This window comes from Gopherus evgoodei, chromosome 1, assembly GCF_007399415.2.
Source record: "Gopherus evgoodei ecotype Sinaloan lineage chromosome 1, rGopEvg1_v1.p, whole genome shotgun sequence".
Classification (NCBI taxonomy): Eukaryota; Metazoa; Chordata; order Testudines; family Testudinidae; genus Gopherus; species Gopherus evgoodei.
This window is the reverse complement of record NC_044322.1, coordinates 6,141,561-6,168,590: the sequence shown is the minus strand read 5'-3', so window position 1 is coordinate 6,168,590 and position 27,030 is coordinate 6,141,561. Positions and strand designations below refer to the sequence as shown.

The window sequence follows — 27,030 nt, the reverse complement described above, 5'->3', positions numbered from 1 at the left end:
ACAGGGCACATCTTTTATTGGACCAGCTTCTGTTGGTGAAAGTGACAAGCTTTTGAGCTCCACAGAGCTCTCCTTCTCCAAAGGAGAGTTCGTGGGTTACAGATCGGTGTCAGGAGACATAAAACCAGCGTCCCTTAGAGTCTGTGATTTTGGGGGTCCAGCTTAAGTCAACAGAGACCCCGGTTTTGTGTCTCATGAAAACGCTCTGTAACCCACCAACTCTCCTCAGTCCTATGGCTGCAAAGGTGTCAGCTGCCCACTTCGTTTTGAATGGCTTCTTGCAACATGTGTTAATCCCTCACGTTTCACAATCTGTCCACCTGGCATTGAGCTGTGACGCTGGGAGGAGCCTGCCCAGACCTGGCGAAGAGCTCGGTGTGTCTCTCTCCCCTCCCTTGTCTCTCTCCTATCCCGGGACCAACACGGCTACAACAGCAGCACTGCAAAAACCAGGGCAAATGCCCACATTAGCACTAGCTGAATGTGCCACCTCCCCTGGCAGTCTCAGCAGAGGGACCAAGGATTGACAGGTCTGTGGAGTATGGACTGAGCAGTCCTCACTCTGGGCCACATCCTCAGTTGGTGTAACCTGTGGAGCTGATTTAACCAGCAGGCGTTTTGGCCCCTGGCAGTGGTGCACCTGGCTCAGGGTGGTGGTGCCTCAGTAGGACGGCCATGGAGAGGCTGGCACAGCTGCCTGGGCTGTGGCCAAGTTCTCAATCTCAGATGGAGTGACCCCTAGAAGTCCTGGACCCTGAACCAGAGACACCCGAAAGAAGAGGCTGATTTTGGAAGCCCAGGCCTCGTGGGGTGAGAATCTCCGAGTGCGGGAGGGGGGAGCTTACTTCGCTGGAGGACACTGCTATCCAGATTTTAGCTTTGGAGATCCTTCAAAGCAGAAGAACTGGAAGGCGATCTCCTCGCACGCGTGATTCACCCCGCACTCAAACAGGCAGCCAAACAAGAGTGGCGCTGATGCCTCCTGGCACACAGCCAGGTCCGAGTAACCACACGGCCCTTGGTACAGGAGCCAGGGGTGCTCCCACTTGGCCTCGTTCAATGGGGAGCGGTTGAGGTAGATGCCCAGATTGACCCGCTTGCGTTTACTTGTTGGGTGGGAATAAAGCAGCCACGACACGGTGGTTCTTTGGATGGTGGAGGGGGCGTTCTCACCGTTCAACAGGCAGGTCATCTTGGAGGCTGAAGCGTCTGGCCCTTCCGCGCCATCTGCCTCCAGAAGCCCTGTTGTTGGTGTGAAGCTCACCACACTGCCCTGGCAGCCGTGAGGCGGCTCACACAGCTTCTTGCATGAGGAGGGACTCTCAAATGTGAGCCCCTGGTCTGTGCTGAATGCTGCTGCCCGGCACCGGCAGGGGGTGCGGGCGTTGCAGTACAGCACGGGGTCGCAGGCCTGGCACGCCACCTCAGCCACCTGGCACTCCACTGTCTTCATGCCCTCAATCAGCTCACCCTTGTGCCAGTGCTGCCCGCCGTCATCACTATAAAAGACCAAGGACCGGGGTTGGGTCCCCCAGGGCAGCGGCAGGTGGCAGCAGCGAGCTGTAATGTGGTAGGTATAAGCCGGGATCACCAGTCGCCCAGAGCGGAGCTGTACACCGTGCCCTGGTCCCACTGCAAACGTGGCCCAGTCTTTCAAGTCTTCCCCAATCACCTGCTCAGTCAAGTCTGTTAACGAGCTCCAGGTCCGGCCGGCGTCTCCACTCCAGACGTAGCACAGCCGGGCGGCGTTCTTCCCGGTGCGGATCTGCCACTGCTCTGAGACGTGCTGCCTCACGCAGATGAAGAACAGGAAGACAGTCTGACTCTTCCGCTCGTACACCGGGCAGGGGCTCATCGTGCGGTGACCCGGTAACACTGCGCTCGTCAAGGGCTCCCTGGGCCCCCACTGCAGCAGGAGACAGGGGGCGAGAACAGGTAGGTCAGAGGGGTAAGTGAGTGGGGCCCACTCCTCAGTACATCATGATGACCATCCAGCACTGCTGACTCAGGACTGGATGGGCCACGGAGCTCACACTTTGCCCCACCACCAGGGGGCGCTGTTGGGCCCTCAGCACTTCTGAAAACCAAGCAGCTGCCAAAACGGATCGAAGAGCCTCATTTTAGGCTCTTGGTTCTGCCTTCCCCTAACGGAGCACGGGCTGGGCTGCAGCGGCTCCCCTGAGGGCTGCGCTGGCTTCTGCTTTAGTGGCTTGGCTCTGCTTTTTCTCCCTACATGGCTCCAGCCAGACACAAGCTGTCTGCAATTGGAGACAAGACACGTACCAATCACGCAGTCACTAGCTCCGTGGGAAAGGGACTGTGGCAATCCCAGCCAGTTCCCCGGCCCAGCCCAGCCTTCATCTCCTGAGCTGCTCTCCTGGATGTCTACACTGCATTTGGAGTGAGCCTCCCAGCCAGGTTGGCAGTAGGGTTCCCAGAAGTCCGGTTTTCGACTGGAATGCCTGGTCGAAAAGTGACCCTAGTGGCTCCATTCAGCAGTGCCAACTGGGCCATTAAAAATCCAGATAGTGGCGCAGCAGGGGCCCAGAACTAAGGTAGGCTCCCTGCTTGCCCTAGCTCCGTGTGCCTCCTGGAAGCGCCACTGGGACCCGGCATCCCAACCCCCTGCCCCAGCCCGGAGTCCCCTTCCACACCCAAACACTCTCCTGGAGCCCGCACCCCCCAACACCCTGCCCTGAGCCCCCTCCTCCACCCCAAACCCCTCATCCCCAGCCCCACCCCACAGCCCCCACCCCAACCCTCTGCCCCAGCCCGGTGAAAGTGAGTGAGGGTCAAGGACAGTGAGTGATGGAAGGACGGGGGATGGAGCGAGTGGGGGCAGGGCCTCGGAGAAGGGGTGGGGCCTTGGTGAAGCGGTGTTCGGTTTTGTGTAATTAGAACTAGGGTGACCAGACGTCCCGATAAAATCGGGACTGTCCCATATTCAGTTGATTGCCCCAGGTCCCAATGGTTGTACGGTCGGGACGCCATTTGTCCTGATATTTTGGCTAGGGGCTGGAGGAGTACACTGGAAAGCCTCCCCCACCTTTTTTTTCTGCTTCAGCAGCACTCCGGCTTGTTTTTTTTCCTTTGGCCCTGCCCCCCATATGTCCCGATATTTTGTCCTTGTCATCTGGTGATCCTAATTAGAACAGGGGTTCTCACAACACATTTTTTGGTGGCCTCAGAGTCCAGCCACCACCTCTCACTGGTGGCTGCACTGACATTTTTTCCTAAAATACTTAATTAACTCTAGGAAAACAATAAAAAATGCACAGATTCACCTCCAAGGCATTGTAATTTATATTTGTAGGGTTTTTTGGCAGACTCAGTACAGAAAATAATGCTCCCCTCCCCGCTATCCAGGACTTAATGGGTCCTGGGGCTTGCTGTGAAAAGTGCTATTTGTATATTTGTTAATATCACAGCACACTTTAGCTGCCTGGGAGGCTATGAAAAGTGATAAGTGATATTAACAAACATTCAAGTATCACTTTTCAGGGATAGCTAGTAAGTCTGCTGTGAAAAGTGATACTTGCGTGTTTGTTAACATCACTTTTCTCAGCAAGCCCCAGGACCCATTAAGCCCTGGATGCGGGGGCAAAGGGGAAGCAGCAGAGGCCAGAGGTGATAGTGGGATGGATGTGGAGACGGGGGAGGCAGTGGGGGCCAAAGGCAATGGGGGGATACGGGGCCATAGGAGGCAGTAGAGGCCAAAGGCAATGGGGATGAGTGATGATCCCCACGGTCACGTGGTCCAGACCAAGGCCTGGTGTCTGCTGTCATGTGGCCAGGGCCGGGGCTCAGCGCCCGCAGCCAGAACTTGGAGCTGGGGATAGGAACCGTGCGGCTGAAGCCAGGGATCAGAGTCCACTGCTGTGCAGCCAGACCTGTGGGTCAACGCCCAGGGCCAGGGTCTGCCGCCGCACAGCCAGAGTTCAGAGCTGGGTGCCAGAGCCCAGGGGTGTGTGGCTGGAGCCAGGAGTCAGCGCCTGCCGCTGCATGGCTGGAGCCAGCGTTTGCTGTTGCGTGGCCAGGGGTTGGCATCTGGGGCCAGCTCCCGCCACCACGTGGCAGGAGCCCGGGAACAGAGCTGTGGGTTGGCACCTGTTGCCGTGCAGCTGGGGCAGGGGATCTGCACCAGGGGCTGGGGCTGCGTGGCTGGAGCCCAGGGCCGATACCCAACACCGCACGGTGGAACTGGGGGCCAGAGGCTGACTGAAGCCCTTCAGTGGGAATCGGGGATCAGCATCTGCTGCCCAGTGGCCAGAGCCAGGGGTTGGCGCCCAAAGCCCTGCAGTTGGAGCCCACTGCTCTGAGACTGGGGCTGGAGGCCAGCGCCTGCTGGCACGCAGCTGGAACCAGAGGCCGGAGGCTGACACCCCGCAGCTGGAAGCCAGGGCCACGTGGCCAGAGCGAGGGAGTCAGTACCTGCTGCCCCATGGTTGGAGCCAGGTTCCTGGGGTCCCACTGCTGGAGCCTGCTGCCCAACCCCCCTCCCCACAATGTGGGTCAAGAACTCACCTTGCTCCTGCAGGGTTGTGCTCACCTCTCTGCAGAGGCAGTACAGTGTGGCACATCCAGGAGCAACAAGGAGGGAGTGGGAGGGTACAATGGTTTGCCATTCTCCCCCCGCCGCCCCCCATCGCCACCCAGGAGGCTGTTGTGACCGCATTAGAGAAACGTTGGATTAGAAAGTTGGCAACCCTAGCGGGGTAGCCGGGCTCACGCGAGCGGTGTAGATAGCGCTCTGAAGTTGTGGCTGGGGCTGGAGCTCGGACTCTGAAGTTTAGGGGGTGAGGGCTGGGGTTGACTTCAGTCTGAGCTGCAACTTCCAAGTGCTGTCTACACACCTATCTTCAGAACAGCAACATTTCTCACTCAGGAGAAGCGCCTCGGCAATGAGATCAGGGCCTGTTTTCATGGAGGTTTGAATCAGACTCTGAATTCACTGCTCTACTCAGGCAAAAGCTGGCGGGAATAAAGAAGGCTCGCACCCTGCCCTGGGAGGGAACAGCTTTCAGCATTCGAGAGATCAGCTGGGATGGGAACGAAGCGCCTAGGTGAGGATCCTCCACCTAGAATGCCCTGCCCCAGCCCAAGACATAGTGGGGTCCTTAGCAGAGACAGACCGATTGTTGGTGTGGGGGTGGTGGTCCAGCACCAATGGGTGGGCACATGTGGTTGGTGCTTAATAAATCATTAATAATCATCTAGCCAAATGGAGGAGGAGAGAAAAAAGGCTCTTGTAGCCACTGGGACTTCCAGGAATAAAATGGACCCAGGAGCCCCCCCGGTCTATCATTAAGAGCTGATGATGCGCAGAGCCCTGTGCAAGACATATCCAGATGTGAAAAGTCTCTTCCCCAGAAAGCTTGTGAGCTAGACACAGGGGCAAAGATGAGGCAGGGGATTCCCTAAAGGGAGTTAACAGATTGCTATGGGCAGGGGAGGAGAGTTGATGGGGGCTTGTGGATGGAGCCCTCCCCTGTCATATTCCTTAGGGGTGCGATCCTGCAAGATGCTGAGCAGCCTCAACTCCCTCTGTACTTCAAAAGGCAGGTAAAGGCCCCCGGCCCCTCATCGGAGCGCTCTACCCCACGCAGGAGCCAGCCCTGCACCAGTATCATTAGCTACTGGGGGGTGAATAGCCTGGAGTGCAGGTATCCAGGGAGAGGCAGAACCCTGGGAAGTGCTAATGCTAGGACACCTTGGGCAGAGAACGGGCAGCAAGCAAGGGGCTCTGCAGGGAAACAATGCACAGGGAATTACCTCAACTGAAGTCTCTGTCTTCCGACCTCGTCTCAGCACCAGGTACTCAGCGTCCTCGTCCCTGGCAGAGGAGCGCTTCTCCGCGAATGCCAGGAGCGTGTCTGGGGGGATATACAGCAGTGCGGGGATCCGGTAGGTGACCCCACTCTGCAGATCCTGGTGGAAGAGAGTCGCCTTCCCAGAACTCATCGAAGCCTTGATCATGATGTCTCGACGTACCAGAAACCTCAGCTGGCAGAGAAAATGGATCAAGAGGATTAAAACAATAGGAGCTACGGCGCTTCCCTCAGCCACAGAGCTGCACCCACCTGCTCAGACAGGAAACACACTGGGCTCCTTCTTTCCCCATCTCTGCCATAGACTCACTGCACCAGGCAACCAGCTCAGGGACCAATGCTGCCAGGGGCAGTGCAGACTTAGCTCCTCCTGATTTCAATGAGAGCAGGATCCAGTCCTGATCAGCAGGGGTGGGGGCTAGGACACTGAGTTAGGGCCAAATTCTGCTCAGTTACGCCAGAGTAATTTCTGGCTCTGGGTTTACACCAGCGTCACAGAGATCAGAACCCGGTCCCCTCTGTCTCCAAGGGACAAACAGGGGCTTCCTCCAAGCCCAGACTTTCCCAGCCCAGGGCAGCAATTTACCGTCAGCCGGTGCCTGCCCTGCCGGAGGGGATCCCGCAGCTCTGTCTCCAGCGCAGACCGGCTCTGGCCTCTCCCTCCTGGCCCGGCTTTCTGCTCTTCCAGCGGGAACGGGGCAAACTAGGCCAGGGAGCCTAGAAACAGCAAGAGAAGTGAAAGGAGAAGCTCTAAGCCTGGCAGGGATTCAAGCCCTAGTGAGCCGAGCCGAGCCGAGCCGACCTCACCACACCGGTCCGCCCCTCCTCCACGCAAACGCGCTACAGCGCCCCACCCCCAAAGCGGCCTCCGCGCCGCCCCCTGGCATGGCGAGTCCCTCAACAGATCTGCCCCCCCGCCAACCCTCACCGCACCGAATCCCCCCCACCGCCATCAGACCTGCCCCCCTGCCAACCCCACTGCACGGAATCCCCCCGTCCCCATCCGACCTGCCCCCCACCAACCCCCACTGCACCGAATCCCCCCCGTCCCCATCCGACCTGCCCCCCCGCCAACCCCCACTGAACCGAATCCCCCCCACCGCCATCAGACCTGCCCCCCTGCCAACCCCACTGCACGGAATCCCCCCGTCCCCATCCGCCTGCCCCCCCCACCAACCCCCACTGCACCGAATCCCCCCCACCGCCATCAGACCTGCCCCCCCTGCCAACCCCCACTGCATGGAATCCCCCCGTCCCCATCCGACCTGCCCCCCCCACCAACCCCCACTGCACGGAATCCCCCCGTCCCCATCCGCCTTCCCCCCCACCAACCCCCACTGCACCGAATCCCCCCCACCGCCATCAGACCTGCCCCCCCTGCCAACCCCCACTGCATGGAATCTCCCCGTCCCCATCCGACCTGCCCCCCCGCCAACCCCCACTGAACCGAATCCCCCCCACCGCCATCAGACCTGCCCCCCCGCCAACCCCCACTGAACCGAATCCCCCCCACCGCCATCAGACCTGCCCCCCCTGCCAACCCCCACTGCATGGAATCCCCCCGTCCCCATCCGACCTGCCCCCCCACCAACCCCCACTGCACGGAATCCCCCCGTCCCCATCCGACCTGCCCCCCCACCAACCCCCACTGCACGGAATCCCCCCGTCCCCATCCGCCTTCCCCCCCACCAACCCCCACTGCACCGAATCCCCCCCACCGCCATCAGACCTGCCCCCCCTGCCAACCCCCACTGCATGGAATCTCCCCGTCCCCATCCGACCTGCCCCCCCGCCAACCCCCACTGAACCGAATCCCCCCCACCGCCATCAGACCTGCCCCCCCGCCAACCCCCACTGAACCGAATCCCCCCCACCGCCATCAGACCTGCCCCCCCTGCCAACCCCCACTGCATGGAATCCCCCCGTCCCCATCCGACCTGCCCCCCCACCAACCCCCACTGCACGGAATCCCCCCGTCCCCATCCGACCTGCCCCCCCACCAACCCCCACTGCACGGAATCCCCCCGTCCCCATCCGCCTTCCCCCCCACCAACCCCCCCTGCACCGAATCCCCCCCACCGCCATCAGACCTGCCCCCCCTGCCAACCCCCACTGCATGGAATCTCCCCGTCCCCATCCGACCTGCCCCCCCGCCAACCCCCACTGAACCGAATCCCCCCCACCGCCATCAGACCTGCCCCCCCGCCAACCCCCACTGAACCGAATCCCCCCCACCGCCATCAGACCTGCCCCCCACCTCCCACTGCACCGAGTCCCCCCGTCCCTATCAGACTTGCCCCCGGCGCCGACTCGACTCCGCGGGGCTCGGGCACCGCGAGCAGCAGGACCCGCTCCCTGCCTCTCCCCGGCCGGTGTGCAGCTGAATCGCTTCCCCCGGCACCGGAGGTAAATCCTAAGTCGACGGCGGAACGGGGCTGCTCTCGCTAACTGCCCAGATCCTGGCTGGGGTAAAGGCCCGTGAACCCCGCAGTCCCTGGGGTGACCCCGGACCAGCCCTCGGGCTCAGTCCTTCTGCGCAGCGAGCCCCAGCCAGGGTCCCAGGCCAGCAGGGACCATTGTGATCATGGACTGTGGCCTCCTGCATCGGCCGGTTACCCTCCCTAGTCGATATTTCCAGCTCTCACAGTGCTTCACAGCAGGGGCAAATCTCCTGGCCCTTCCCCGGGAGATCGATGGGAAAACTGGAGCTCGGAGCAGGGCCGTGACCTGGCCTAGGTCTGGCAATGAGTCAGGGGTAGAGCCCGGACTAGAACTCAGTTCGGGGGCTTATGCTCTAACCATTAGGCCAGGCTGTTTCCAATACCCTGTGCTGAATTTTCGCTGCAGGCGCTTGGCCTCTCAGCTGCACAGAGAAAGCCCCAGCGCTGCTCTCCCCCAGACCGGTAGGTTAGCCTTGTTATCCTGTAGCACCTCTCATTTCCACCCCTGTCAGTCCCTTCCTGATTCCCTGCATCTGGCAGTCTTGCTTCGCCACCTAGTGGAGCTTCTCCATTTTGAAGCACTTGGAGAAGAGGAAGGTGATAGGGAACAGTCAACATGGATTCACCAAGGGCAATTCATGCCTGACCAATCTGACTGCCTTCTATGATGAGATAACTGGCTCTGTGGATATTGGGAAAGCGGTGGATGTGATATATCTTGACTTTAGCAAAGCTTTTGATACCGTCTCCCACAGTATTCTTGCCAGCAAGTTAAAGAAGCATGAACTGGATGAATGGACTATAAGGTAGATAGAAAGTTGGTTGTATCGTTGGACTCAACGGGTAGTGATCACCAGCTCTATGTCTAGTTGGCAGCTGGTATCAAGTGGAATGCCCCTGGGTCAGTTTTCTTCAGCATCTTCATTAATGATCTGGATGATGGGATGGATTGCACCCTCAGCAAGTTCAGGGATGACATTAAGCTGGGGGAGACGTAGATACGCCCGAGGATAGAGATAGGATCCAGAGAGACCTAGACAAATTGGAGGATTGGGGCAAAATAAATTGGATGAGGTTCAACAAGGACAAGTGCAGAGTCCTGCTGTGATGGGTTTGGTCACAGAGACCCCCTTGGGACTGTCACCTGACATACTGGAATTACCTTTGAGCCTGTTTTTCCTGCCATCTTGGGACTCCAGAACCCTGCCTTGTTGAGCCAGACACGCTAGCCTGCTGCATGTATGGTCCACACCACCAAAGCCAGGCTTTAACCAAAAACTGCTCAGCAGGTCACCTATCTCCAGCACCCAGACACCCAGTTCCCAATGGGATCCAGACCACAAATAAATCTGTTTTACTCTGTATAAAGCTTATGCAGGGTAAACTCACAAATTGTCCACCCTCTATAACACTGATAGAGAGAGATGCACAGCTGTTTGCTCCCCCAGGTATTAATCACTTACTCTGTGTTTACTAATAAACAAAAGTGATTTTATTAAGTATAAGAAATAGGATTTAAGTGGTTCCAAGTAATAACAGACAGAACAAAGTAAGTTACCAAGCAAAATAAAACAAAACACGCAAGTCTAAACCTAACACATTAAGAAACTGATTACAAGTAAATCTCACCCTCAGAAATGTTCCAATAAGCTTCTTTCACAGACTAGACTCCTTTCTAGTCTGGACCCAGTCCCTTCCCCTGGTACAGTCCTTGTCAGTTCCAGCAGACATTTTAGATGGAAAGCCAGATGTTCTCATGACTGGAAGCTCCCTTTGTTCTGTTCCACCCCTTTTATATCTTTGGTACAAGGTGAGAATCCTTTGTCTTTCTCTAGATTCCCACCCCCCTTCTAAATGAAAAGGCATCAGGTTTAAGATGGATTCCAGTATCATTTTTTTAGTGGGGATACTGCACCCCCCTTACCCATGTCTGCTCCCCCTCCGCCCCCTAGAGGTGAGGCTGGGAGCAGGGCCATGGCTCTGGGAGGGGGGACATGGACAAAGGTAAGGAGGCCGAGGCTGGGGCCACAGGTGGGGGTGGGGGCAGAGTCCCAGGCTCAGGGCCAGGAGAGGACCCCGTATGTGGGGCTGGGAGCAGAGCCACAAGGCACGGGGCTGGCAGCTGGGATCCTGGGCACACGTAAAACCTGGGGTTGCTGCAGCACCCCCCAGATTCCTAGTTCCTGTGCCTATGAGTTGATGTGATTCTAACCACCTGGGGGCAGTGGTGGACATTAAGCATTTCGATTGGAAGGACATAAGAATTTTAGCACAGGGCCATGGCACCTCCACCCTGACAAAACAGTTGTCACGACTCCACAGAATTATTACACTCATTCCTCGGGCTGTAGTTTGCCCACCCATGCTCTAGGAAGTCCCGGACCCTGAACCAGAGACACCCAAAAGAAGAGACTGTTTTCGGAAGCCCAGGCCTCAAGGGGGTGGGGATCTTTGGGTGGGGGGGTGCGCCTCACTTACTCCTCCAGAGGACACTGCTAGTCAGATTTTTGCTTTGATTCAGGCTTCTCCAAGGAGCTTTGGAGATCCTCAAAGCAGAAGAGCTGGAAGGCGATCTCCTCACACGCATGATTCACCCCGCACTCAAACAGGCAGCCAAACAAGAGCGGTGCTGACACCTCCTGTAACAGGGCCAGGTCTGAGTAACCACACGGCCCTTTGTACAGGAGCCAGGGGTGCTCCCACTTGGCCTCGTTCAATGGGGAGCGGTTGAGGTAGATGCCCAGATTGACCCGCTTGCATTTATCCATTGGGTGGGAGTAAAGTAGCCACGACACGGTGCTTCTGCGGATGGTGGCGGGGGTGTTCTCACCGTTCAACAGGCAGGTCGTCTGGTGGGCCGGGGCATCTGGCTCTTCTGTGTCATCCACCTCCAGAAGCCCTGTTGTTGGTGTGAAGCTCACCACACTGCCCTGGCAGCCGTGAGGCGGCTCACACAGCTTCTTGCATGAGGAGGGGCTCTCAAATGTGAGCCCCTGGTCTGTGCTGAACGCTGCTGCCCGGCACCGGCAGGGGGTGCGGGCGTTGCAGTACAGCACGGGGTCGCAGGCCTGGCACGCCACCTCAGCCACCTGGCACTCTCCTGTCTTCATGCCCTCAATCAGCTTACCCTTGAGCCAGTGCTGCCCGCCGTCATCACTATAAAAGACCAAAGACCGGGGTTGGGTCCCCCAGGGCAGCGACAGGCGGCAGCAGCGAGCTGTAATGTGGTAGGTATAAGCCGGGATCACCAGTCGCCCGGAGCTGAGCTGCACCCCGTGCCCTGGCCCCACTGAAAATGTGGCCCAGTCTTTCAAGTCTTCGCCAATCACCTGCATCGTCAAGTCTGTTAACGAGCTCCAGGTCCGGCCGGCGTCTCCACTCCAGACGTAGCACAGCCGGGCGGCGTTCTGCCCGGTCCAGATCTGCCATTGCTCTGAGACGTGCTGCCTCACGCAGATGAAGAACAGGAAGACAGTCTGACTCTTCTGCTCGTACACCGGGCAGGGGCTCATCGTGCGGTGACCCGGTAACACTGCACTCGTCAAGGGCTCACTGCGTCCCCACTGCAGCAGGAGACGGGGCGAGAACAGGTAGGTCAGAGGGGTAAGTGAGCAGTACATCACGATGACCATCCCATATGGCCACCTCAGGGCTGGATGGGCCACGAAGCTCACACTTTGCCCCACGACCAGGGGGCGCTGTTGGGCCCTTATCACTTCTGAAAACTAAGCAGCTGCCAAAACAGGGATTGAAGAGCCTCATTTTAGGCTCTTGGTTCTGCCTTCCCGTAAGGGAGCATGGGCTGGGCTGCAGCGGCTCCCCTGAGGGCTGCGCTGGCTTCTGCTTTAGTGGCTTGGCTCTGCTTTTCCTCCCTACGTAGCTCCAGCCAGACACAAGCTGGCTGCAATTAGAGACAAGACACATGCCAATCACACAGTCGCTAGCTCTGTGGGAGACTGTGGCAATCCCAGCCAGTTCCCCGGCGCGGCCCGGCTTCCGTCTCCTGGGCGTCTACACTGCATTTGGAGTGAGCCTCCCAGCCCAGGTCGGCAGTAGGGTTGCCGGGTGTTCTCCCCCGTCATAGTCCTTAGGGGTGCGATCCTGCAAGGTGCTGAGCAGCCTCAGCTCCCTCTGGACTTCAAAAGGCCCCCGGCCCCTCATCGAAGCACTCTGCCCGGCACAGGAGCCAGCCCTGCACCAGTATCATTAGCTACTGAAGGGTGAATAGCCTGGAGTGCAGGTATCCAGGGAGAGGCACAACCCCAAGAAGCGCTAATGCTGAGACACCTCAGGCGGAGAGTGGGCAGCAAGCAAGGGGGGGCTTCAGAGAAACAATGCACAGGGAATTACCTCGACCGAAGTCCCTGTCTTCCAACCTCGTCTCAGCACCAGGTACTCAGTGTCCTCGTCCCTGGCAGAGGAGCGCTTCTCCGCGAATGCCAGGAGCGTGTCTGGGGGGATATACAGCAGTGCGGGGACCCGATAGGTGACCCCACTCTGCAGATCCTGGTGGAAGAGAGTCGCCTTCCCAGAGCTCATCGATGCCTTGATCATGATGTCTCGACGTACCAGAAACCTCAGCTGGCAGAGAAAAGGGATCAAGGGGGTTAAAACAATAGGAGCTACGGAGCTTCCCTCAGCCACAGAGCTGCACCCACCTGCTCAGACAGGAAACACACTGGGCTCCTCAGACAGAAGAAGCAGTAAGCCTGAGCTGTAAAGGCAGGAGTGCATGAACTGCGTGCTGCAGAGCTCAGCCATACATGGTTACAGCCACCTCCAGCTAGGCACATCCTTATTTCAGTTTCCTTTTGCTGCTATTTCTTTTGCTCCCAAGTCCCCAAAATGGACTTTGTCTCCTCTGTGCTCTGACGCTGCCCAGAGTTTCCTGCACACTTCAAAGGGAGATGGGGCAGTTTAAGCCCCACATTGAGCTTTTGTAGATAACGCAGGAAGAAATGCGATCACGACATTTTTAATTAGTGTCAGTGAGAAACTTCGGCCTCTCTTTCAAACAACTCCACGGGGGGAGGGAGTGCAGAGCCAGGAAGTGAAAGGAACAGAAAGAGAAACCCCAAGGGTTCAACCTAGATTAGAAGAGGGACATTTTACCTTTGTTAAATCAAGACCAAACACTGGCCACAGTGAAATGTGGACGAAGGCAGGATGGCCCTGTGGTTGAGCCACAAGTCAGGAGATCTGGCTTCTTTCCCCACCTCTGCCATAGACTCACTGCACCAGGCAACCAGCTCAGGGACCAATGCTGCCAGGGGCAGTGCAGACTTAGCTCCTCCTGATTTCAATGAGAGCAGGATCCCGTCCTGATCAGCAGGGGTGGGGGCTAGGACACTGAGTTAGCCAAATTCTGCTCAGTTACGCCAGGGTAATTTCTGGCTCTGGGTTTACACCAGCGTCACAGAGATCAGAACCCGGCCCCGCTGTCTCCAAGTGACATGGGATTCTTCTGTCCTAAGTGCAGGACTCTGTACTTGTCCTTGTTGAACCTCATCAGATTTCTTTTGGCCCAATCCTCTGGCATGCGCAGTGGCTCGGTGCAATGGGGGATGGCAGGGGCAGGCCTGATGCGGGGGACTCAACGCAATGGAGGGCTGGTCTGATGGGGGTGGGGAGACTTGGCTCATTGAGGGGTGGGGCCAGGAGTCCCCTCACCCCCATCAAACCTGCCCCAGACACCGCTCACTGCAGACTCTGCTCCGCAGTCATGGCTCCGTGGGGCTCGGGCATTGCAAGGCGCAGGGAGCAGCAGGACTCGCTCCCTTCCTGTCTCCAGCTGTCTCCTGTGGCCAGTGTGCAGCTAAATCGCTTGCCCTGGCACCGGAGGTAAACCCTAAGCTGCCAGGGGAATCAGGCTGCTCTCGTTAACTGCCCAGATCCTGGCTGGTGTAAAGCCCTGTGAACTCCACAGTCCCTGGGGTCATAGGCGCCGACTCTGTGAGTGCTCCGGGGCTGAAGCACCTACAGGGAAAAATTGGTGGGTGCTCTGCACCCACCAGCAACTCCCTGACCCACCTCCAGACCCAGCTCACCTCTGCCTCCGTCTCCTCCCCAAGCGTGCCACCTTGTCCTGCTTCTCCCCGCTCCCTCTCAGCACTTGTGCCGTGAAACAGCTGTTTCACGGGGCAAGCACTGGGAGGGCGGGGGGAGGAGGAGGAACGCGGCGCACACGGGGAAGAAGCAGGGCCAGGACAGGGATTTGGGGAGGGGTCCAACAGGGGCAGGGAGGGGGCGGAGGCAGAGTGGGGCTGGGGGCGGGAGGGTGTGAGCGCCCACCGGCGCCAAGGAAAGTGCCTGGGGGTGACGCCGGGAACCCTGAGCCAGTCCTTGGGCGCAGTCCTTCTGACCCAGCGAGCCCCAGCCAGGGTCCCAGGCCAGCAGGGTCCATCGTGATAATGGACTGTGGTCTCCTGCATCGGCCGGTTACCCTCCCTAGTTGATATTTCCAGCTCTCACAGTGCTTCACAGCAGGGGCAAATCTTCTGGCCCTTCCACGGGAGTTCAATGGGAAAACTGAAGCACAGAGCAGGGCCGTGACCTGCCCCAGGCTGGCAGTGGGTCAGGTGCAGAGCCCAGACTAGAACTCAGTCCTGGGGCTTGTGCTCTAACCATTAGGCCAGGCTGTTTCCAATACCGTGTGCTGAATTTTCGCTGCAGGCGCTTGGCTTCTCAGCTGCACAGAGAAATCCCCAGTGCTGCTCTCCCGAGACAGGCAGGCTCCCAGTGTGGGAACCTGCCTGTATGGGGCCACTGCTTCTGCCTCCTTCCCTCCCCCCGTTATCCTGTAGCGCCTCTCATTTCCACCCTCAGTCTGTCCCTCCCTGATTCCCCGGCATCTGGCAGTCTTGCTTCGCCACCTAGTGGAGCTTCTCCATTTTGAAGCACTTGGAGGAGAGGTTGTTGATCAGGAACAGTCAACATGGAGTCATTCACCAAGGGGAAGTCATGCCTGACCAACCTGATTGCCTTCTATGATGAGACAACTGGCTTTGTGGATATGGGGAAAGTGGTGGATGTGATATATCCTGACTTTAGCAAAGGTTTTGATACAGTCTCCCACAGTAATCTTGCCAGCAAGTTAAAGAAATAAAAAACTGGCTAGATTGTTGGGCTCAGTGGATAGAGATCAATGGCTCAGTGTCTAGCTGGCAGCCGGTATCAAGCAGAGTGCCCCAGGGTTCGGTGCTGGGGCCGGTTTTGTTCAACATCTTCATTAATGATCTGGATGATGGGATGGATTGAACCCTCGAGAAGTTTGCGGATGACACTAAACTGGGGGGAAGAGGTAGATACGCTGGAGGGTAGGGATAGGATACAGAGTGACCGAGAGAAATTGGAGGCTTGAGCCAAAAGAAATCTGATGAGGTCCAACAAAGACAAGTGCAGAGTCCTGCACTTAGGACAGAAGAACCCCATGCACTGCTACGGACTAGGGACTGAATGACTAGGCAGCAGTTCTGCAGAAAAGGACCTGGGGATTACAGTGGAAGAGAAGCTGGATATGAGTCAGCAGTGTGTCCTTGTTCCCAAGAAGACTAAAGGCATATTGGGCTGCATTAGTAGGAGCATTGCCAGCAGATCGAGGGAAGCGATTCTTCTTCTTTGAATGATTGATTGCTGATATTAATTCCAATTAGGTGTGTGCGCACCGTGTGCACAGCCGTCAGAAAGTTTTTCCTTTAGCAGCACCGGTGAGGTCGCTGTGGAGTCCCCTGGAGTGGTACCTCCATGGCACTTAATATATGACCCGGCCAACCTGGTGCCTCTCCAGTTCCTTTTTATTGCCAGTGACGGTGGTTGGAACTGTGGTGTCTTGCTTTTAAAGTGCTCCATGTTGCCCTCGCTTCTGATTCGGACTGTTTGTGTTTTACAGTTGTTTAGTTAAAAAGAGAACTAGATAAATTCATCAATGGCTATTAGCCAGGATGGGTAAGGAATGGTGCCCCAGCCTCTGTTTGTCAGAGGGTGGAAGTGGATGACAGGAGAGAGATCACTTGATCATTACCTGTTAGGTTCACTCCCTCTGGGGCACCTGGTAGACAGGATACTGGGCTGGATGGACCTTTGATCTGACCACCAGGCCGAGAGTGCCCAGTCCAAGCCATCATGCTCAGTGGCGTCCGAGCCTAGGGTGCCAGAGGCAGGAGCCAGTCGCCCCACCCACTGGGGGCGCAGAGGAGTCAGTGGTGACACCACCTCCTCTGGAACCCCCCACAGTTTCTGAGCCCAACCCTGGAGTGGCTGGTACGGCACTTGAGGTGGGGTAGGAGGTCCCCGAGGACAAAGAGGGTCTGGCGGATCCAGTTTCTCCACTAGTGTCCTCGTCATCCTCCCCGGACGAGGCAATGGCAGGCACCTCCAGCTCAGGACCGCCCCCTATAGATAGCCGTGCCCACCGGGAACTCCTGCGCAGGGTGGCCCGGAATATGAACCTGCAGGTTGAGGAGGTGATAGAGCCGAAGGACTCTGTGCAGGGCCGGCTCCAGGCACCAGCTGATCAAGCATGTGCTTGGGGCGGCACCTTGGGGCAGGGTGGCGCTTGGGGTTTGTTTGTTTATTTTTATTCAGCTGGGCGGTGCTGGAGGGTTTTTTCGGTTTGTTTGTTTTTGTTTCGACCAGGCAGCGGTCGGGGGGCAGGGACCTGGGCAGCGTGGCGTGGCACTCGGAGGGGCGGGGGGCTTCAGCGGCGCGGTGCTCGAGGGGGGAGGGGACTTGGGCGGCACCGCGTGGTGCTCGGGGGGGCCGGGACTTGGGCGATGCGGCTCTTGGGGGGAGTGTTTATGGCAGGGCAGCGCTCTTTTTTTTCCGCTTGGGGTGGCAAAAAAGTTAGAGCCGGCCCTGACTCTATGGTGGACATCCTGGCATCCAGGGTCACACTATCCCTCATCAAAATGATAGAAGCCAATGCAAAGACCATTTGGCAGACCCCAGCCTCCATCCCTCCCACCACTAAGGGTGTGGAGAGGAAGTACTTCGTGCCCTCCAAGGAGTCTGACTACCTGTTCATGCACCCACAGCATTGCTCCTTGGTAGTGTCGGCACAGCAGTAAAGGAGAGGGAGAGGAGAGGCAGGGTCAGCAAGCCCCAGCACCTAAAATTACAGATGCCAAGTGCCTGGATTTATTCAAATGCAAAGTTTACTCCATGGGGAGCTTGTAACTCAGGACTGCCAACCAACTGGCAATCCTGAGCAGGTATCTTTAACTCCTGGAACTCAATGCTGAAGTTTAGGGAGCAGGAGAAGTTTGGGGCAGTTGTCGAGGGCAATGTCAGGTCAAGGAATAAAATATGGAAAGGCTGCAGGGAACCCCCCAACAAAAATATAGATCCACAGTCCTTTACTGCAAGCTCCAGTGTCTATCACCTGGTTGGTAGCCAAGCTTGTCCTCCTTATGTAACTTCCCTTCCCCTCCCTCTGCTGGAGTGAGGCAAGTGGAATCAGGTGTATATAAACCAAACACATTGTGTTTATTTTGGGGAAACTGAGGTACATAAATGGGAATGGGAAAAATGCATAAAACAATAACAGAAACTTATTCTTTCTATAGGCCCAGTAACTCGGAACATCTGTGGCCTGAAGCCAAGATCCAAACTAGACCCCCATGAAGTACAAATGGCAAGTAAACATACAATGTCACCCTTCTGATGGTCGCTCAGGACCTCGATCCATTGATTCATACAGAGCCTCAGGAGAGGAGCTCTGAGGAGATCCCTCGATGACTTGTCCTTCTCACTGGCTCCAGATGACACGGCGGCAGGCTCATGAGATGACAGTGGGGTGTTCACAGGCGAATGACAACGCTGGATGTTAACTGCTGCAGGAGATGGCACTTGTCCGGAGTTTCGATCACCTGTGAAAGCAAAACCCGCACGCACCTGCCACTTGGATGGGCAGCCCTGAACTGAAGTCACCGCCGCTCTTCTATAGCTTGAAACCCCGTAGGGAAACCCCATAGAATCCCCGGGAAATCAGTTAAAACTGGAACTTGTTTATTACTTGGGCCACTGCTGACCATTGGAAAGGGCGGGAAAACACTCCAACTGCCCTCCTGATCACATGACCAAGTCCTCCATTTTAGATAACAAAATGGGTTCCATACAAACATAATAAATCATAATACTAATAACCTGACAAACACAGCTTTAGGAATTTGCCTCTAAGAGCAAGGCAGTGGCACGGACCTCTTCACAGGCCTCACTGGATGCTGCAGACTCAGCAGTGCACACTTTGTCCTCAGGGATAGCTATGAGATGCAGTTCATGGCTGCAGACCTCGGGGCTCTCGCCCAAGGTTCAGCAAGCCATGTGTAAGGGGTCCCCTTACTAACATTCAGTGGGGGTGTTTTGGTTGGCTAGCTCCCAACACTAAAAGAATAGGGAGAGGACAATGCTCCAGGTCAGCCTCAGCCTCTGAGCCTGATTGACAGGGCAGGCAGGCTAATCAGGGAGTCAAGAGGCCAGGTTCGGTCCTGTCCTATGTGTGAGCTGGAATTGCCTGGGTCAGACAGAGTGGGGCCCAGCTAAGGAGAGAGCAGGGACCCAAGCTGAGCAGGGGAGCAGAACTGTGCCAGCCAGAGGGGCCAGAAAAGCAGCCCAGGAGGCAGGTCAGCGTTGGGAGCAGAGCCAGAGACAGCCCAGGGAGAGACAGATCCTATGCTGAGAGCAGAGCCGCAGCCATCGAGCCAGACACAGCCGAGGGAGAGCAGACCCTGTGCTGGGAGCAGAGCTGCAGCCACAGAGCCAGAGGGGCTAGAGACGCAGCCCAGGGGGCTAGAGGCAGAGCAGCAGCATCAGTGCAGAGGCCGAGTGGAGCTGGAGCTAGAACAGTGGAGCTGGGGCTTGGGCTGGAGCAGCCTGGAGCCGGTGCAGTGAGCAACTGGGGCCAGACAAGGGAGGGATCCTGGGCAAAGGGCTCAGCGCAGAAAGACACCCCCAGCCAAGGATCCTTGCAGGCCAGACTGGGAGGGGGATCTTAACCCAATGGGGGGCTGACGCTGGGAAGAAGGGTCCCACCACCCAAAGCCCGGAGGCGTTTGGCCACCACCAGAGTGAGTGTCCAACCCGCAGCATCCCTGCAGCACAGCCAGGGCCTGAGAAGGAGGCTGGGGACCTACCAGGAACAGACTGTGAACTGCCCTAACATTCCAGAGACACTGTTTGTGATGTTCCCTGCCACAGAGAGGGGTGATGTATTTCATTTAACCTTTCCCATTTTTCCTTATTCTTTTTTAAATTAATTGTTGATTAAATAACTTGCATTTGCTTTAAATCAGTGGTTCTCAAAGCCTGTCCGCTGCTTGTTCAGGGAAAGCCCCTGGCGGGCTTGGCTGGTTTGTTTACCTGCCACATCCACAGGTTCAGCCAATTACGGCTCCCACTGGCCGCTGTTTGCTGCACATAACTCGGTCTGCACCACTTCCCGCAGCCCCCATTGGCCTGGAGCGGCGAACCGCGGCCAGTGGGAGACATGATTGCCCGAACCTGCGGACACATGGCAGGTAAACAAACTGCCCCGGTCTACCAGGGGCTTTCCCTGAACAAGTGGCAGACCGGCTTTGAGAACCACTGATTTAAATTGTATGTAATGATCAGTATGTCAGGGAAGTGCCCAGTGCAGAGAGAGCACCCCAGAGTGGGGACACCCTAGCCCCTGTCCCAGGTGACCACAGCAGGGTTGGGGGGTCAAGCCCCCCCAGGAATCCTGGGCCCAGCCTCGATGGGGTTATGAGGACTCTGCCAGACAGGAGAGCGGAAGGGGAGTACTCAAGGGTAGGGTGGCCTCTGGGTAAAGGAAGTGTGAATGAGGACTCAGATCCTTTCGCTAGCCCACTTCACCGGGGTAGTGCAGAAGCCAGGAAAATTCCCCACAATAGTGGGACCATTCCCCACTTACACATGCAAGACCTTTGATGGGGTGGGTCTGTTTGCCGAGTAGACTGACTCCAGACTGCAAGGCCTCAAAGACTCCAGGGCAACAGTGAAATCTTTGGCTATGCACACACTCCAGCAACCCAACAAAAGCTCTTTAAGCCCCAAGTGCCACAACAGTGCCCATATCCTTGGCTGAGGTAGGAATTCTACAGGCACAGGGGTAGGAATGGCAGGCCTAAGCCTTTCCGTCCCATCTGGACGGGGCCAAGGCCCGACTAAGCCTTCGTCGGGCTCAAAACAGACATTTTGAAGGTGCACCCGAGGATGAAGCACCTGTCTCATCACCAGATCCTTCCCTGCATCGGCGCTGACTCCGTGGGTGCTCCACGGCTGGAGCACCCATGGAAAAAAATTGGTGGGTGCTCAGCACCCACCAGCAGCTCCCCGTGGCCCCACCCCGCCCCCCTGCTTCAGCTCACCTCTGTCTCTGCTGCAAGCATGCTGCCGTGTCCTGCTTCCCCTCCCTCCCAGCACTTGCATCGCAAAACAGCTGATTCATGGGGCAGGGAGGAAGGGGGGATGAGGGGCAATGCAGCACGCTGGAGGAAGAGGCGGGGCTGGGGTGGAGATTTGGGAAAGGGATCCAATAGGGGCAGGGAGGGGGTGGAGTTAGAGCAGGGACTTTGGGGATGGGGTTGGAATGGGGGCGGGGTCAGGGGCAGGGAATGGGTGGAGTCGGGGCAGGGGCAGAGGGGTGCGGGCACCTACCGGTGCTGGAGAAAGTTGGCACCTATGCTTCCCCATGTTTTTTTAACCGTCTATTCCGCTTCTACCGTGCATGGTCACAAATAACATCGGACCGCTGGGTTCTTTGCATGGTGGAAATGGGATATTCTCTCCAATTCTGCTCCTACCCTCCTTCCCACCCGCCACCCCTTTCCCATACCTCTTCAGGAACCCTTCTAACGAGCAACTCCTTATCCAGGGGGTGCAGGCGCTCCTCGCCATAGGAGCAGTGGAGGAGGTTCGTAGAAGGAGCTAAGGGGCAAGGGATTCTATTCCCGATACTTCCTAATCCTCAAAACCAAGGGGGATCTCAGACCCATTCTAGATCTGCCAGGACTCAACAAGTTCATGGTAAAGTTGAAGTTCTACATGGTGTCCCTCAATACAATGATCCCTTCCCTGGATCCAGGAGATGGGTTTGCTGCCCTCGACATGAAAGACATGTACTTTCACATAGCGATTCTCCCTGCTCACAGATGCTTCTTAAGGTTCATTATTGATCAAAAATATTATCAGTTCATGGTCCTTCCCTGCAGCCCGTTGACAGCCCCACGTGTGTTCACCAAGTGCATGTCGGTGGTAGCAGCCTTCCTCCAAAGGAGGCAGGTGCAGATATACCCATACCTAGATGACTGGCTACTCGGGAAGCACACCAAGAAGCAGGCGGAGTTGCAGGTCAGTCTGGTTACATCCACATTTGAGAGACTTGGTCTCCTCCTCAACATGAACAAGTCCACCTCTGTCACCGACCCACAGAATAGAATTTATTGGGGCAGTGTTGGACTCGGTCCAGGCAAGAGCATGTCTGCCAGAGTCCCAATTCCAAGCCATGTTATTTATCATTCGATGCATGAGAGAGTACCTGACTCCTACAGCGAGGAATTGCCTCAGTCTCCTCGGTCACATGGCCACCTGCACGTACGTGGTCCAGCATGCCAGGCTGAGGTTCAGGCCTCTACAGATGTGGCTCTCTTCGACATACTGCTCGGGGCAAGACTGCCTGGGCTTAGTGGCAGGGCCAGATTAACCTTTTGTGGGCCTGGCGCCAAACACATTTGTGGGCCCCCATGTAGTCATTATGGGCCCCTTCTGAGTGTGGGCCTGGTGTGGTGGCACCATTGATGCCATAATATACCCAGTACTGAATCTCAAAGACATTTTTCATTTTGATCACACACCTCTGCTTAACTATATGTATTGCCATACCCAGCTTCCTCAGCCCTCAGTTTTTCTCATTGAGCTGTACCCATTGGGCTTACCAGTGTCCACAGTGAGCAGAACTTTCATAATGATCATGGAAACTCCCCACAGATTTATCTCCTTCCTCATTCAGACATTCGATAGCCATGTCTCCAGTACCACTCTATGTCACCAGCCACTGTATGTGATCCTGGCCTCAGCTCAATAAAGTTCCACAGCCAGCATATACCTGATCAGTTCTGACAAATTCCTCCCCCAGCTCCCATCCTGCCATCTGAGCACGGCACTTGCAAAGATCATTTCTCCAACCCTGGCTCAGTGAACACTTAGCCTGTGGGAACCTGCAGTCCCCAGCCTTCTTTTTCCCTCTGCTCCCATCAACGTGCTATTCCACTATGTGGTCACCACCACCTCTCCCCAGGCTTCTTTCCCTTCTACCTTGGACATGCTCCCCAGACAGCTGGTCCTATTTTCCCCCTGAAAACCTGACCTGCTTCCACTTTCTCTGCTCCCCTTGACATTCCTTTCATACAGGTGACCTCTGTTCCTTGAGGTTAACTCCAGTTTCTTTATCCACTCCTAGTTAATGGCCCTCAGTAGTCCCAGAGCCACCTGCAGCTTCTCTGGCCAGAGCCATGGGGCCAGTTGCCAGAGGCCAGCCTTAGACAGGTGCACCTACTAGCTGCGGGAGGGGTGGCAGTTCCAAGACTGAGCATGCTTGAACCTTGCAACGGCAGCACTAGGGACACTCAATCCTCAGTGCTGGCCTTAGGCAGCTGTACACTCTACCCCCCATGCCCCATTGCAGCGAGTCTTGCCGCCCCCATCAGACCTGCCCCCGCCACCCCTCACCGCAGACTCTGCTCTGCGCTCACAGTTCCGCGGGGCTCGGGCACCACAGGGTATTGGGAGCAGGGGGACTCGCTCTCTGCCTGTCTCCAGCTCCCTCCTGGCTGTCTCCTCCCGCGGCCGCTGTGCTGCTGAATTGCTTGACCTGGCACCGGAGGTAAATCCTAAGCTGCTCTTGTTCACTGACCAGATCCTGGCTGGTGTATATTCAGGATGTATATTTACATCTTGAAGAGCTCGCTGTGTCTCTCTCCCCTCCCTTGTCTCTCTCCTATCCCGGGACCAACACGGCTACAACAACAGCACTGCAAAAACCGGGGCAAATGCCCACATTAGCACTAGCTGAATGTGCCACCTCCTCTGGCAGTCTCAGCAGAGGGACCAAGGATTGACAGGTCTGTGGAGTATGGACTGAGCAGTCTTCGCTCTGGGCCAGATTCTCGGTGTAACCTGTGGAGCTGATTTACACCAGCAGGCTTTTTGGCCCTGGCAGTGGTTCATCTGGCTCAGGGTGGTGGTACCTCAGTAGGATGGCAATGGAGAGGCTGGCACAGCTGCCTGGGCTGTGGCCAAGTTCTCAGTCTCAGATGGAGTGATGGCTGCTTCGCTCCTCTGCAAACCAGGCCCTAGGATGGGGTGGACAAACTTTTTGGCCTGAGGGACACATCAGGCAATAGAAATTGTATGGCGGGCCATGAATGCTCACAAAATTGGGGTTGGGGTGTGGGAAGGGGTGCAGGTTCTGGCTGGGGATATGGGCTCTGGGGTGGGGCTGGGGATGAGAGGTTTGCTGTCCAGGAGGGTGCTCCGGGCTGGGATCAAATGGTTTGGAAAGTGGGAGGGGGATCAGGGCTGGGGCAGCGGGTTGGACATGGGGAGGGGCTCAGGGGTGCAGGCTCAGAGCGGCGCTTACCTCAAGCGGCTCCCGGAAGCAGTGGCATGTCCATTCTCCAGCTTCATCGTGTGGAGGGGCCCCCGACCCTTGGAGTGGGACCATGCGGCTGCTTCTGGGAGCTGCGTGGTGTGGTCCCCGAGCATGTATCCTGGAGTGGGGCCATGCTGCGGCCCCCACATGGTGCGGCCCCTAACCCAGTGCCCCAGCTGGAGCGGGGCCGAGCCTCGTGGTGTGGCCCCCAACCTGGCACCACAGCTGGACCACCGGACTGGGGCAATCCTCAGACCTCGCTGCCCAAAGGGAGTTTGGGCCTGGCTTAAAATGGCTCGCGGCCAGAATCCAGCCCATGGGCTGCAGTTTGCCTACCCCTGTCCTAGGAAGTCTTCTGCAAACCAGGCCGCAGGAAGTCCCAGAGCCCAAAGAAGAGACACCCAAAAGAAGAGGCTGCTTTCGGAAGCCCAGACCTCATGGGGATGAGGATCTTTGCGTGGGGTGTGTGTGTGCCTCATGTACTCCCCCAAAGGACACCGCTAGACAGATTTCAGCTTTACTTTGGGCTGCTGCTCCAAGGAGCCTCTATCCTTCTGGAGATCCTCAAAGCAGAAGAGCTGGAAGGCGATCTCCTCACACGCATGATTCACCCCACACTCAAACAGGCAGCCAAACAAGAGCAGTGCTGGCACCTCCTGGCACATTCCCAGGTCTGAGTAACCCCACGGCCCTTTGTACAGGAGCCAGGGGTGCTCCCACTTGGCTTCATTCAATGGGGACTGGTTGAGGTGGATGCCCAGGTCGACCCGCTTGCATTTACCTGTTGGGTGGGAGTAAAGTAGCCACAACACGGTGCTTCTGTGGATGGCGGAGGGGGCGTTCCCACCATTCAACAGGCAGGTTGTCTCAGGGGCTGGGGCGTCTCGCTCTTCCATGCCATCCGCCTCCAGAAGCCCCGTTGTCAGCGTGAAGCTCACCACACTGCCCTGGCAGCACGAGGAGTGGCATTCGAATGTGAGCCCCTGGTCTGTGCTGAACGCTGCTGCCCGGCACCAGCAGGGGGTGCGGGCGTTGCAGTACAGCACGGGGTCGCAGCCCTGGCATGCTACCTCGGCCACCTGGCACTCCACTGTCTTCATGCCCTTAATCAAATCAGCTCACCCTTGTGCCAGCGCTGCCCGCCGTCATCACTATAAAAGACCAAGGACCGGGGTTGGGTCCCCCAGGACAGCGGCAGGCGGCAGCAGCGAGCTGTAATGTGGTAGGTATAAGCCGGGATCACCAGCCGCCCAGAGCGGAGCTGTACACCGTGCCCTGGTCCCACTGAAAACGTGGCCCAGTCCTTCAAGTCTTCCCCAATCACCTGCTCCGTCAAGTCTGTTAACGAGCTCCAGGTCCGGCCGGCGTTCCCACTGCGGACATAGCACAGCCGGGCGGCGTTCTGCCCGGTCCAGATCTGCCATTGCTCTGAGACGTGCTGCCCACGCAGATGAAGAACAGGAAGACAGTCTGACTCCTCCGCTCGTACACCGGGCAGGGGCTCATCGTGCGGTGACCTGGTAACACTGCGCTCGTCAAGGGCTCCCTGGGCCCCCACTGCAGCAGGAGACAGGGGGCGAGAACAGGTAGGTCAGAGGGGTAAGCGAGTGGGGCCCACTCCTCAGTACATCACGATGACCATCCAGCACTGCTGACTCAGGACTGGATGGGCCACGGAGCTCACACTTTGCCCCACCACCAGGGGGCGCTGTTGGGCCCCCTCAGCACTTCTGAAAACCAAGCAGCTGCCAAAACAGGGATCGAAGAGCCTCATTTTAGGCTCTTGGTTCTGCCTTCCCATAAGGGAGCATGGACTGGGCTGCAGCAACTCCGCTGAGGGCTGCGCTGGCTTCTCCTTTTCTGGCTTGGCTCTGCTTTTCCTCCCTACGTGGCTCCAGCCAGACACAAGCTGGCTGCAATTAGAGACAAGACACACGCCAATCACACAGTCACTAGCTCCATGGGAAAGGGAGTCGCAATCCCAGCCAGTTCCCCAGCCCAGCCTGGCCTCCATCTCCTGGGCTGCTCTCTTGGACGTTCACACTGCATTTGGAGTGAGCCTCCCAGCCCAGGTCGGCAGTAGGGTTCCCAGGTGTCTTCCCCCGTCATAGTCCTTAGGAGTGTAATCCTGCAAGATGCTGAGCTCCCTCTGTACTTCAAAAGGCAGGTAAAGGCCCCCGGCCCCTGATCGGAGCGCTCTACCCCACGCAGGAGCCAGCCCTGCACCAGTATCATTAGCTACTGGGGGGTGAATAGCCTGGAGTGCAGGTATCCAGGGAGAGGCAGAACCCTGGGAAGTGCTAATGCTAGGACACCTTGGGCAGAGAGCAGGCAGCAAGCAAGGGGCTCTGCAGGGAAACAATGCACAGGGAATTACCTCGACTGAAGTCCCTGTCTTCCGACCTCGTCTCAGCACCAGGTACTCAGCGTCCTCGTTCCTGGAAGAGGAGTGTTTCTCTGCGAATGCCAGGAACATGTCTGGGGGGATATACAGCAGTGCAGGGATCCGGTAGGTGACCCCACTCTGCAGATCATGGTGGAAGAGAGTCGCCTTCCCAGAACTCATCAAAGCCTTGATCATGATGTCTCGACGTACCAGAAACCTCAGCTGGCAGAGAAAATGGATCAAGAGGGTTAAAACAATAGGAGCTACGGAGCTTCCCTCAGCCACAGAGCTGCACCCACCTGCTCAGACAGGAAACACACTGGGCTCCTTCTTTCCCCATCTCTGCCATAGACTCACTGCACTAGGCAACCAGCTCAGGGACCAATGCTGCCAGGGGCAGTGCAGACTTAGCTCCTCCTGATTTCAATGAGAGCAGGATCCAGTCCTGATCAGCAGTGGTGGGGGCTAGGACACTGAGTTAGGGCCAAATTCTGCTCAGTTACGCCAGCGTCACAGAGATCAGAACCCGGTCCCCTCTGTCTCCAAGGGACAAACAGGGGCTTCCTCCAAGCCCAGACTTTCCCAGCCCAGGGCAGCAATTTACTGTCAGCCGGTGCCTGTCCTGCCGGAGGGGATCCCCGCAGCTCTGTCTCCAGTGCAGACCGGCTCTGGCCTCTCCCTCCTGGCCCGGCTTTCTGCTCTTCCAGCGGGAACGGGGCAAACTAGACG

At 57.2% G+C, this 27,030-nt stretch overlaps 2 protein-coding genes across 8 annotated transcripts; both read right to left on the bottom strand.

Annotated features, from left to right (window-relative positions):
- On the bottom strand, window positions 1-26,951 carry LOC115648754 (sialidase-3-like). 7 transcript variants are annotated; one of them, XM_030556849.1, is made up of 4 exons: window positions 12,928-13,271; window positions 12,620-12,850; window positions 11,158-11,832; window positions 1-1,231 (listed from the first exon to the last, which is right to left on the bottom strand). In XM_030556849.1, exons 1-4 carry the CDS (start codon window positions 13,060-13,062, stop codon window positions 863-865), a joined length of 1,410 nt encoding a protein of 469 aa, XP_030412709.1. In that variant the 5' UTR covers window positions 13,063-13,271; the 3' UTR covers window positions 1-862. The 7 variants fall into 7 exon arrangements, with proteins under 7 accessions (XP_030412709.1, XP_030412729.1, XP_030412718.1 ...); XM_030556869.1 differs by lacking the exons at window positions 11,158-11,832; window positions 12,620-12,850; window positions 12,928-13,271 and adding exons at window positions 5,773-6,003; window positions 6,415-6,545; window positions 8,628-8,749 and having other exon boundaries at window positions 1-1,906; XM_030556858.1 differs by lacking the exons at window positions 11,158-11,832; window positions 12,620-12,850; window positions 12,928-13,271 and adding exons at window positions 5,773-6,003; window positions 6,415-6,545; window positions 8,122-8,588 and having other exon boundaries at window positions 1-1,906.
- LOC115648782 (sialidase-3-like) lies at window positions 24,416-27,030 on the bottom strand. Its single transcript, XM_030556906.1, is given in 5 exon segments — window positions 24,416-25,030; window positions 25,033-25,358; window positions 25,361-25,472; window positions 26,293-26,523; window positions 26,906-27,030. Coding segments are annotated over 4 exon segments (1,257 nt in total). The 5' UTR covers window positions 26,497-26,523; window positions 26,906-27,030.